The 12,332-nt window shown below is 54.0% G+C and overlaps 1 protein-coding gene across 1 annotated transcript in view; it reads left to right on the forward strand.

The window, feature by feature from the left end:
• The first annotated feature begins 2,374 nt into the window (after positions 1-2,374).
• Positions 2,375-12,332, forward strand: part of LOC140386639 (receptor-type tyrosine-protein phosphatase-like N) — a 358,411-nt gene continuing 348,453 nt past the window's right edge. The window contains exons 1-2 of the mRNA XM_072469145.1: positions 2,375-2,643; positions 10,081-10,167. Coding sequence (XP_072325246.1) covers positions 2,375-2,643; positions 10,081-10,167 — 356 coding nt within the window. The remainder of the gene's footprint in view (positions 2,644-10,080; positions 10,168-12,332) is intronic.

Raw genomic sequence — 12,332 nt, forward strand, 5'->3', positions numbered from 1 at the left:
CCTCTCTCGCCCCCCTCTCTCGCCCCCCCTCTCTCGCCCCCCTCTCTCGCCCCCCTCTCTCGCCCCCCTCTCTCGCCCCCTCTCTCGCCCCCTCTCTCGCCCCCTCTCTCGCCCCCCTCTCTCGCCCCCCTCTCTCGCCCCCCTCTCGTCCCCCTTCTCCCCCTCTCTCCCCTTCTCTCCCCCCTTCTCTCCCCCCTTCTCTCCCCCTTCTCTCCCCCTTCTCTCCCCCTTCTCTCCCCCTTCTCTCCCCCTTCTCTCCCCCCTTCTCTCCCCCCTTCTCTCCCCCCTTCTCTCCCCCCTTCTCTCCCCCCTTCTCTCCCCCCTTCTCTCCCCCCTTCTCTCCCCCCCTTCTCTTCCCCCCTTCTCTCCCCCCTTCTCTCCCCCCTTCTCTTCCCCCCCCCCCTTCTCTCCCCCCCCCCTTCTCTCCCCCCCCCTTCTCTCCCCCCCCCTTCTCTCCCCCCCCCTTCTCTCCCCCTTCTCTCCCCCTTCTCTCCCCTTCTCTCCCCCTTCTCTCCCCCTTCTCTCCCCCTTCTCTCCCCCTTCTCTCCCCCTTCTCTCCCCCTTCTCTCCCCCTTCTCTCCCCCTTCTCCCCCCCTTCTCTTCCCCCCTTCTCTTCCCCCTTCTCTTCCCCCCTTCTCTTCCCCCCTTCTCTTCCCCCCTTCTCTTCCCCCCTCTCTCCCCCCTCTCTCCCCCTTCTCTCCCCCCCTCCCCCCTCCCCCTCCTCTCCCCTCCTCTCCCCCCCTCTCCCCCCCTCCCCCCTCCCCCTCCTCTCCCCCCCTCCCCCTCCTCTCCCCCCTCCCCTCCTCTCCCCCCCCCCTCCCCTCCTCTCCCCCCCCCCTCCCCTCCTCTCCCCCCTCCCCTCCTCTCCCCTCCCCCTCCCCCTCCTCTCCTCCCCCCTCTTCCCCCTACTCTCCCATCCTCTTCCCCCTACTCTCCCATCCCTCTTCCCCCTACTCTCCCATCCTCTTCCCCCTCTCCCCCCCCTCCCCCTCCTCTCCCCCTCTCCACTTCCTCTCCCCCCTCCACTTCCTCTCCCCCCCTCCCCTCCCCCCTCTCCCCCCTCCCCTCCCCCTCCCCCTCTCCCCCCCTCCCCCTCCCCCCTCCCCCTCTCCCCCCCTCCCCCCTCCCCCCTCCCCCCTCTCCCCCCTCCCCCTCCCCCTTTCCCCCGCCCGCTCTCCCCCTCACCCCCTCTCCCCCCCTCGCCCCGCCCACGCCCCCTCTTGCCCCCTCCCCACCTCGCCGTCGCCCCCTCTTGCCCCCTCCCACCTTCCCCCCTCCCACCTTCCCCCCCTCCCACCTTCCCCCCTCTCTTCCCCCCTCTCTCCCCCCCCTCCTCCTCCTCCCCCCCCCCTCCTCCTCCTCCCCCTATCTCTCCCCCCTCTCTCCCCCCCCCCCTCTTCCCCCCCCCTCTCCCCCCCCTCTCCCCCCCCTCTCCCCCCCCCTCTCCCCCCCCTCTCTCCCCCCCCTCTCTCCCCCCCCTCTCCCCCCCCTCTTCCCCCCCTCTTCCCCCCTCTTCCCCCCCTCTTCCCCCCTCTTCCCCCCTCTTCCCCCCCTCTCCCCTTCCCCCTTCCCCCCCCTCTTCCCCCCCCCTCTTCCCCCCCTCTCTTCCCCCCCCTCTTCCCCCCTCTTCCCCCCCTCCCCCCCCTCTCCCCCTCTCCCCCCCCTCTCCCCCCTCTCCCCCCCTCTTCCCCCCGTCCCCTCCCCATCCCCCGTCCCCTCCCCCCCATCCCCCCCTTCTCCTCCCCATCCCCCCTTCTCCTTCTCCCCCACCTCCCCCATCCCCCCCTCTCCTTCTCCCCATCCCCCCCCTCTCCTTCTCCCCATCCCCCCCTCTCCTTCTCCTCCACCTCCCCATCCCCCTTCTCCTCTCCCCCTCTGCCCCCTCTCCTCCCCTCCCTCTCCCCCACTCCTCCGTCTCTACCACTGCTCCCTCTTCCTCTCCCTCTCCTTCTCTCTCTCTCTCTCTCTCTCCCTCTCCCTTTTCGATGCCACTTCATATCTCCCTCTTTGACCACGTTTTTGGTCACCTGTCCTAATGGCTCCATGGGTGGTACGATGTTACTTGGGGGCTATGTTACAGGTGCTACATAAATGCAATTTGTAGTTATGAATAACATTCAGTCATGTCCTGACCCCCTGGGTAGTTTCGCGGGATGGATATTTGGTGAGGGGTGTGAGGAATCTGTTTCAGCGATGGTGGAACTTGGCCTGTGGGGAACAAGATGACCGTAAGAAATTGTCCTTGTGTCTTTGAAGGCCTCCACGATGGAGGGGGACCATGCAGCGCTGGAAGGAGGTGGAAGCGAGGGAGGGCAGAGAGTCCCGGATCCCGCCCGCCGATGGCACCCTGCCGCCCAGCCCTTCAGGCGTTGCCATGGCTGGGGGGAGGGGGGGCGGCGAGGAGGTGGTGGCGGCCATCGTAGCGGGCTCCAACCCGGGCGAGGCCCCGAGCGGCCGGAGGGTCCAGGCGGCGGCTGTGGAATTGGGCGAGTCGCAGGAGGATCTGGCCAGGGTCCTGGAGGAGTATAACCTGGCCCCTGAGCAGCATCGGAAACAAAGCAAGGGCCTCCAGTCAGACCGGGGCCCAGCCCGTGCTACCTTGCCACATAAGGAGGAATACGCTTACATCGTCACCAACAAGAAGTAAGAATCTCATTGATCCATGATCAATTTTAGCCAGTTGTCTTGCTGCCTGTCTGGCGTCCCTGCTTGTGCCCCCTGTGAGACAGGACCAGTCTGTGAGGGGGGCTGGTTGTGACCATGGCATTGGCATCTTACCCTGGAGTGAAGCAACGCCAAGATCCCTGACCTAATGCGAATAAATGGAGCCACTACAATGGGCCACAGGTAACGTTGGCTAGATTATGTCGTGTTGGGTGTCCTGACGCACAAATGATCCAACACGGCTGTAGATGGTACAACTCAGTTTTATTGTCTAAACAACTGTAACATTTAACTACTGGCTTGGGTACGTGCTTCACCAGCTAACGTGTGGACCCAGCCCTAGCACTATCTTAGTGAGGCACTCAGCACATGGTCTATGTCTGAGTGGCACGCTGTGAGCTCTGTGCTCTGAGCTATCTCCTGGTAGAATGAGCGGGAACTGTGGTGTTCCCTGTTTTATAGTGCGTGTGCTCTCACTGGTGATTGGCTGCGATGTTGTGTGTGTGCTGGTTGGTCCAACTGCCTGTCCATCAGTGTGTGTGTGATTGCACCATGATATGCTGATCTGGATATCATGACAGATTAGGCATCAATGTTGGCCCCGTACTCCAAGCCGACACTCCCTAAGTAGGAATGAGCAGGGTGCCACAGTGTTGGGTGTGCCGCACTATCAGAGGTACCGCATTTTGGTTGAGACATTAAACCCTAACCCCTGTCTGCTGCCTCGGGGTGAATGGAAAAGATCCACAGCCACTATTTTGAAAAATAGCTCTCCTTTCCCTCCCTGCCAATATTTGCCTCTGAACCAAAATCTCCCCGTTTTATTAGCTAACAGATTGTCTGGTTATTATTTAGATGTTTGGGGATCTTGCTGTGTTCCTGCTACACTGCTGAATTTCCAACAATATTACAACAGTGACCAGCACGGCAGCACAAATGGATAGCACTGTGGCTTCACAGTGCCAGGGTCCAAGGTTCGATTCCCCATTGGGTCACCGTCTGTGCGGAGTCTGCACGTTCTCCCCCGTGTCTGCGTGGGTTTCCTCCGGGTGCTCCGGTTTCCTCCCACAGTCCAAAGACGTGCAGGTTAGGTGGACTGGCCATGATAAATTGCCCTTAGTGTCCAAAAAGGTTAGGAGGGGTTATTGGATTACGGGGATAGGGTGGAAGTGAGGGCTTAAGTGGGTCGGGGCAGACTCGATGGGCCGAATGGCCTCCTTCTGCACTGTATGTTCAATGTTCTAACTTCAATCTGCTGCAAAGTGTTTTGGAGCTTCCTGGGGTTGTGAATGGTGCTGTAAAATCATCAGTATTATGGGAGGACATTCAGCCCATCTTAACTGTGCTGGCCCTATGCAAAGGCTACTCAGCGTGACCCACTCCCTGGCCCTTTCCCCGTAACGATGCACATAATTTCTCCTCAGATAATTACCCATTTCCCTTTTGAAAACCGCGATTCAATCTGCCTCCATCACACATTCCAGATCCTAACCACTCGCTGTGTGTAAAAGAATTCTGTTGTTTTGTCAACCACCTTAAACCTGTTCCCTCTGCGTAGGATCTCTTACTCTATCTTCGAATAAGAGTCAATAGTCCGGTTGATTGGAGGTGTCCAAAATACATATTTTATTGCTAATTATTCACCTTTAAACACTTGCATAAGAACTGAACCAAAAGCTTAGATCAAAATAATACATAAACTGGTCAGAACATAACGAAGAGCGTTAAACATAAAGCGTAAGAAAAGTGTAAAGAAATTACTTCAAAACAAAGTAAATCGATAGACGGTTCAAAAATTAATGAAAACATAAATTCGGAACAAACCCTTGAACACGAGGTCTCGCTTTTAAGGAAATCCTTATCGATGGTCTAATCCCTCATTCACACTCATTGGTTTCTAATTCTTAGCTGAGACCTCCTGATTTGTTCTAATAATTTATCAATCAAACATTGGTCATTACTTAAGATTTACTAATGTCCATCAAAATTAATTCAGTGTCTACGTGCGCCACCTTACGAGAGTGGGATTTTCACGTCACGGACAGCCATTAGCCTTGCTGTAGCTAATTATTTGTTACATTCTTAATACTAAATGCGCTGGAACACAGTGGTCTATTGGCCATGCTAAATTGCCCCTAATGTCCACAAAGGTTAGGTGGGGTTACTGGGATAGGGTGGAAGTGAGGGCTTAAGTGGGTCGGTGCAGACTCGATGGGCCGATAGTAATAAATGGTCTATTCCAGTGTTCTTCAAACTCGGAGGCGTGACCCGTGGTTGGGTCGCGGGCGGGTGTCGGGAGGGTTGCGGAGCCGTCCTTCGCGGCACTCCCGATCGTTCAAATCCCCGCGCAGCAGCCGGCTTTTAATAACGGCGGCTGCAAGCGGCCTATAAAATGGCCGCGAACATGTAAAAAAAAAAGTGGCCACATTGCACAGCACGATCATCGGTGTGCATGCTCAAAACTATGCGCATGCACGCCGATGATCGGGCGCGCATGCGCAGTGCGGCCGCTATATTTTAAACGGTCGCAGCTTTATGCTTTACAAGTTTGGGGGGGGTTTTATTCATTTTATTTTTTTACATTTATTTTATTCATTTTTTTTTTTTTTTTTTTTTTACAAGTTCGGGGGGGGTTTATTTCATAAAATTTTACGGAAAAAAATGCCGAACTTTGGACAGATGGAGACTCCATACATTCCGACACCGGAAGGCTTCACCTTCATCCAACAGGTTCCATTGGAGGAGCGCGAACAAGGGCCAAAGGGACCCAAAACCATTTCCTCCATTTTTGTCAGCAGCAAACTAGGCAAGAGAAAATGGTGGGTCGCGCAGGTCGGCCGGGTTGGGTCCCGAAGGTTGGCTGGTTGGTAAAAAGCGGTCCCCGAAAGAAAAGTTTGAAGAACACTGGTCTATTCATTATACGAAACATTTTATGAAGCAACTTCTGAGGTTCTGCAGACACGGCACCAAAGTTCAATAGTTTACTCGTTATCGGAAGCAATAACTATCCTTTTGCAGGCGGGGTCTTTTGAATAATTCTGCTCTCTAGCTCTGCACTGAAAGGCATCAAATAAATCCATAACCTATCAATCTGGTTCTTAATCCTTCCACCAATGGCAACAGTTCCTCTCCATCTACTCTCTCCAGACCCCTCATAGAACATACAGTGCAGAAGGAAGCCATTCAGCCCATCGAGTCTCCACCGACCCACTTAAGCCCTCACTTCCACCCTATCCCAGTAACCCCACCTAACCTTTTTGGACACTAAGGGCAATTTATCATGGCCAGTCCACCTAACCTGCACGTCTTTGGACTGTGGGAGGAAACCGGAGCACCCGGAGGAAACCCACGCACACACAGGGAGGATGTGCAGACTCCGCATAGACAGTGACCCAGCCGGGAATCGAACCTGGGACCCTGGTGCTGTGAAGCAACTGTGCTAACCTCAAACAATATCCGAAAAGCAGATCAGTAATGCTGTTCATCTTCAGCCATGTTTGGGGGAGTTTCCTGTGCATAGATTTTCAGTTGTGTCTGCTTATATCACAACGGTAACAACCCTGACCTGGGAAAGGGCTTTGGGGAGGCAGGAGCATGTTGGAAGCACTAGACCTTCAATGGATATGTTGGGTGTGAATCCTGATAAGTAAGGCTGCACGTCTGCAGATATTAAAGATTAATTTCCACGATTCCGCTGTGAGCAAAACCCACGGAAAATGTCATGGGTAGCTTCAATTAAAACCATTTTATTTAATTTCCTTTCCTCAGTTTCATTTATTAGATATAAAAATCTTCCGATTTCGGAAATGGGGCGATTGGCTGACGGTCAAGGTTTGGAGAACAAACTTTTGTTTTGTTTTTTCAAATTAAGGAGGGTCAGGGGAATGATTGACACGTCAGGCAGCCAATGGGAATGTGGGCGGGGCAGCATAAGGACAGACATTTGGGGCGAGCAATAGCAGGAGAGTGGGGGTTATTTGCCTGGGGGGGAGGGGGAGGAGGGGGGGCTCATGTCTTATGATGAACTCTCGAGGAATATATCCAACCAGAAATAAGGACACAAAATGCTGGAAATATTCAGCAGGTCAGACGGGATCTGTGGAGAGAAACCGACCGAGTTAATGTTTCAGCTCGATGACCTTTCACCAGAACTACAATGGGGTTTTGTATTCATCCATGGTGTTATGGGCGAGGTGTTTTCAGAACCCCAAAATATATCATGGAGTTCAACCATGCTCCCCCTTTAATGTATTTGTTGCTTTTCCGAGCACACGGCTTGTTCCCTAGGTGTGGGATTACAATTATGGACACGTGGGTTTTTAAACACAAAACAATGTTTATTCCATGAACTCAACTTAACCTCTTAAATAAACATTGGATCTCTTAACACCCCTTACTTCAAAGATAACACCGAAAATATGACAACACTAAATAATCCTTCAGTTATTCCTTTCAACATCCATGAGACTTAACACCTTTAAACAGAAACACATCAGGTTAAAGGCTTTACTATTATGAGTTTAAATCACCCAAATGATCCAGAGATAGTCTTTCATGGTAGAGATGACAGCAGATCCAGCTCACTGCAAACACAGACACTCCCCAAGCTCTTTTCCTCAAAACTGAAACTTCAAAATGGCTGAACTGAGCTCAGCTCCACCCACTTGCTGACATCACTGTTTTCTTAAAGGTACATTGCTTAAACATCCATTTCTTAAAGGTACTCTCACATGACAATGGTATGTGGGCATCGCGGGCTAAGCCGGTATTTATTGCCCATCCCAAGATGCCCTTGAGATGGTGGTGGTGGTGAGCCGCCTTCTTGAACCGCTGCAGTCCATGTCGTGTAGGTACACCCACTGTGCTGTTCGGGAGGGAGTTCCAGGATTTTAACCCAGAGACCAAGAAGGAACGGCGATATATTTCCAAGTCAGGGTGGTGAGTGACTTGGAGGGGAACCTCCAGGTGGTGACTGTGGTATTATCATAAATGTAAAAACTGCTAGGGTTAATGAAATGTCGAGAATAGCCACTAGAGGGAGCTACAGTTACAAGTATATAAGGCACTGATGCTAAGCCTTGGGGGAGAAAGTAGTGCAGGAGTTAGCTAGAGATAGACTGAAGTTAAGATATTGTGAGTAAGAGCAGATCATAGTTTATAACAGTATAGATATTAGATCATAGATCATAGAATTTACAGTGCAGAAGGAGGCCATTCGGCCCATCGAGTCTGCACCGGCTCTTGGAAAGAGCACCCTACCCAAGGTCAACACCTCCACCCTATCCCCATAACCCAGTAACCCCACGCAACACTAAGGGCAATTTATCATGGCCAATCCACCTAACCTGCACGTCTTTGGACTGTGGGAGGAAACCGGAGCACCCGGAGGAAACCCACGCACACACGGGGAGAACGTGCAGACTCCGCACAGACAGTGACCCAAGCCGGAATCGAACCTGGGACCCTGGAGCTGTGAAGCAATGGTGCTAACCACTGTGCCACCGTGCTGCCCACGGTTGTACCCATTAGTTGAAGATGAATGTAGTTTATATGTTCAGAATCAACTGTGTATTATTTGGGATCATGTGTCGAATCCAAGTTAATAGTGTTAATAAATTTATAGCTTTGTTCCAGTTCGAACTATTTTGTGGTCTTTGTGAAAACTACGCCAACCAGCCTGAATTCAGCAACACAAAAAACACCACAGTGGGGTACCCAGGTATCTGCTGCTCCTGTCTTTCTGGATGGAAGTGGTCATGGGTTTGGAAGGTGCTAAGGAACCTTGGCGAGTTCCTGCAGTGCATCTTGTAGATGGTGCACACGGCTGCCAGAGAACGAAGCAGACTGTTCCGCTCAAATAGCCAATGCTGGTGTTTATGTTCCTCGTGAACCTCCTCCCACCCTCCTTCATCCCCCTCTGGCGGCAGAACATTCTATCCCTTTCTGATGAGGGGGTCATCGACCTGAAACATTGCCTCTGTTCCTCTCTCCACTGACGCTGCCTGACCTGTGGAGTATTTCCAATATTGGATGTGACCGATAAACACAGGCGAAGTCTGGTGATCTTGGTAAAACTTGTCAACGCATCAGGAAACGGCATTTTAACTAACAAAACTACTGTGCTCAAACCAATGAATAATGATCAGCCAAATTGTGACAATAAGCGATTTTCATTTCATTTCATTAGTAAACGCTGACAATGTTGAGTGCTGGAACTCCGCCATCTTGTGCTGCTGTTCGAAGTGTCTAACTTCATCTCTAACTCCCTTTCTCCCCCTCTCTCCCTCTCTTTCTCTCTCTCTCCCTTTCTCTCTCCCTGTCCCCTTCCTCTCTCTCCCCTTTCTCTCTCCCCCTTCCTCTCCCCTTCTCTCTCTCTCTCCCCCTTCCTCTCTCTTCCCCTTCCTCTCGCTCTCCCTCTCTCTCTCTCTCTCGCTCTTCCCCTTCCTCTCTCTGTATCTCTCTCTCTCCCTTTCCCCCTTCCTCTCTCCTTCTCTCTCTCTCTCTCTCTCCCTTTCCCCTTTCTCTACTTTTCCCCCTTCCTCTCCTTTTCCCCCTTCATCTCTCTCCCACTCCATCTGTCTGTCTTACTCTCTCCCTTCCCCTCTCTTTCCCTTTCCCTCTTCCCCTCTTCCTCTTTCCCTTCCTCCGTCTCTCCCTCTCTCTCATTCCCCTTCCCCTCTCCCTTTCCCCCTCTCTCTCTCCCCCCCTCCCTCCATCTCTCTCTCTCTCCCCCCCCCTCTCCTACCCCTCTCTCCCATTCCCCTCTCTTCCTCTCCCCTTCCTCTCTCCCTCTCCCCTTCCTCTCTCCCTCTCCCCCTTTCTCTCTTCCTCCCTCCCTCCTCTCTCTCTCTCCCCCTCTCTCTCTCTCCCCCTCTCTCTCTTCCCCTCTCCCCTTCCCTCTCCCTCTTTCCCTTCCTTCCTTCTCTTTCTCTCCATCCCCTTTCCCCCCTCTCTCTCTCCCGCTCCCCCTACCCCCTCTCTCTTTCTCACCCCCCTCCCTTCCCTCTCTCTCCCATTCCCTCCCTCTCCCCTTCCACCCTCTTCCTCTCTCTCCCATTCCCTCCCTCTCTCCCTCCCCCCCCCCTCTCTCACTCCCCCCTCTCTCTCTCCCACTCTGTCTCTCCCTCTCTCTCTCTCTCTCCCTCTCTCTCTCTCTCTCTCTCTCACTCACTCTCTCTCTGTCTCTCTCTCTTTCCCCACTCTTTCTCCCTCTGTCTCTCCCCCCCCCGCCCCCCTCTCTCTCTCCACTCCCCCCTCCTCTCTCTCTCTTCCATTTCCCCCCTCCCCCACCCCACCCCCTCTCTCTCCACTCCCCCCTCCTCTCTCTCCACTCCCCCCTCCTCTCTCTCTACCATTCCCCCCTCTTCCCCCCCCCCCCCCCTCTCTGCCTGTCTCTCTCTCTCTCTCTGTGAACAGGCCCCTGACCCTGTCTGATGGGATAAAGTTACTGGAGTCCTTGGCCCTGCAGATTCACCTCGCGACAGTCAGCTTCATCAACATCAGGTCAGTGTCCAGATTGCGCGGAGGGGATGGATTCTGGGAACTGGTCAACATCAAAGCTGTTTCCAGCTGATACGAGATGTACTCCCTCACCAAATGTGAGTTACCCCTTGTGATCTCTGCCCCTGGCTTGTGAACTCTGTGTCCATTGTCACGGGGTGCAGGAACAAAGCAGCGAGCACTGCTACCTCCAGCAGTGTCAAATGTTTGACAGGAGCACTTGTGCCAACATTCAAAAGGAGAGATTCCACCTGCCCCAGCCCCCGCTCTCTATCTCTGTAATCTGCTCCGGCCCTACAGCCCACCTATCTCTGTGCCTAACTCTGGCCCCTTGAACATCCCCCGATTTTAAGGGTTCCACCACTTGGCGGCCCTGCATTTGGCTGTCTGGGCCCACAGCTCTGGAATTCTGTCCCTAAACTTCCCCACCTCTCCTCCTTTAAGATGCTCCTTAAAATTCACCTCTCTTCCCAAGGAAATGTCCTTAGGCGGGCGGTTCTGTGTCAAATTTGGTTTGTTAAATCCAGTTTATTAGCGTAAAGGGCAGAAAGAGGAAAGAGTTTACAGAATTTACAGTGCCGAAGGAGGCCATTCGGCCCATCGAGTCTGCAGCGGCTCTTGGAAAGAGCATCCTATTCAAGCCCATGTATTTACCCTATCCCTGTAACCCAGTATTAACCTTTTTGGACACTAAGGGGCAATTTAGCATGGCCAATCCACCTAACCTGCATATCTTTGGACTGTGGGAGGAAACCGGAGCACCCGGAGGAAGCCCACGCACACACGGGGAGGATGTGCAGACTCCGCACAGACAGTGACCCAAGCCAGGAATCGAACCTGGGACCCTGGAGCTGTGAAGCCACTGTGCTAACCACTGTGCTACCTGTAGCGCACAAAAACTCCGAGAGACGAATAGAGTGAAGTCGATGAGGCTTTATTAAGCGTGACTGTTCCCCCGCAGTTCAGTACTAGACTGCCTGCGGGGGAGGACTCCTGGTTCTTATACTCCGCCTTCAGGGCGGAGCTAGAGGTCAACGGCCAACCAGGACCCGGGATCTGTCAGCCAATGACATCACGGCTTCACAGTCCCACATGACCCCTAATGCATACTACCACATTCACCCCTTGTTAAAATGAAGCCGGCGGGGTGATGCTTCGCATGGTGGTAAGGGTTTACAAGGCTGGTCCTGGGAGGAAAACTTTCACATGTTATTACAGTATGTACAAGGTTTTTTTTTTTTGTTTCGAACTATTTACAGTAATCGTCAGGAGAAAAAGACAAAATGTTCTCGTTAAAAGCCCACCTATTGTAGTGTTAGATCGACGCCACGAGTCGGTCGGGCGGCCTGGTCGTCCGTGTCGATCGCCTCGGCCCCGGTGGTGGTGGTGGTGGTGCTTGTTCCGGTGTTGTCGTCTCCGGGAGCCTTACGGTTTCAGCTTGGGCTTCACTCCTGGTCGGGCCTGGAAGGAGGACCGATCCTCCTGGGAAGGGGGCGGTCGCGGGGTGCGGCGGTGGCAGGAAGGGGGTGATTGGTGTCGGGGGGGTGTGTGTGTTGCCGGCGGGCGCCAGATCCCGCAGGGAGACCGTGTCCTGTCGGCCGTCGGGGTACTCCACGTAGGCGTACTGCGGGTTCGCGTGGAGGAGGCGAACCCTTTCGACCAACGGGTCCGCCTTATGTGCCCGCACATGCTTTCGGAGCAAGATGGGTCCTGGGGCCGCCAGCCAGGTCGGCAGCGACGTTCGAGAGGAGGACTTCCTGGGGAAGACAAGGAGACGCTCATGAGGCGTTTGGTTAGTGCTAGTACACAGTAGTGACCGGATGGAGTGGAGGGCGTCCGGGAGGACCTCCTGCCACCGTGAAACCGGGAGGTCCCTGGACCGTAGGGCCAGTAGGACGGTCTTCCAGACCGTGCCGTTCTCCGTCTCTTCTTGCCCGTTCCCCCGGGGGTTGTAGCTGGTCGTCCTGCTCGAGGCTATACCATTGCTGAGCAGGAACTGGCGCAGCTCGTCACTCATGAAGGAGGACCCCCTGTCGCTGTGGACGTATGCGGGGCAACCGAACAGTGTGAATATGGTGTTCAGGGCTTTAATGACTGTGGCCGTGGTCATGTCAGGGCAGGGGATGGCGAATGGGAAGCGGGAGTATTCGTCCACCACATTAAGGAAG

The sequence above is a fragment of the Scyliorhinus torazame genome, chromosome 2 (genome assembly GCF_047496885.1).
Source record: "Scyliorhinus torazame isolate Kashiwa2021f chromosome 2, sScyTor2.1, whole genome shotgun sequence".
Taxonomy (NCBI): domain Eukaryota; kingdom Metazoa; phylum Chordata; class Chondrichthyes; order Carcharhiniformes; family Scyliorhinidae; genus Scyliorhinus; species Scyliorhinus torazame.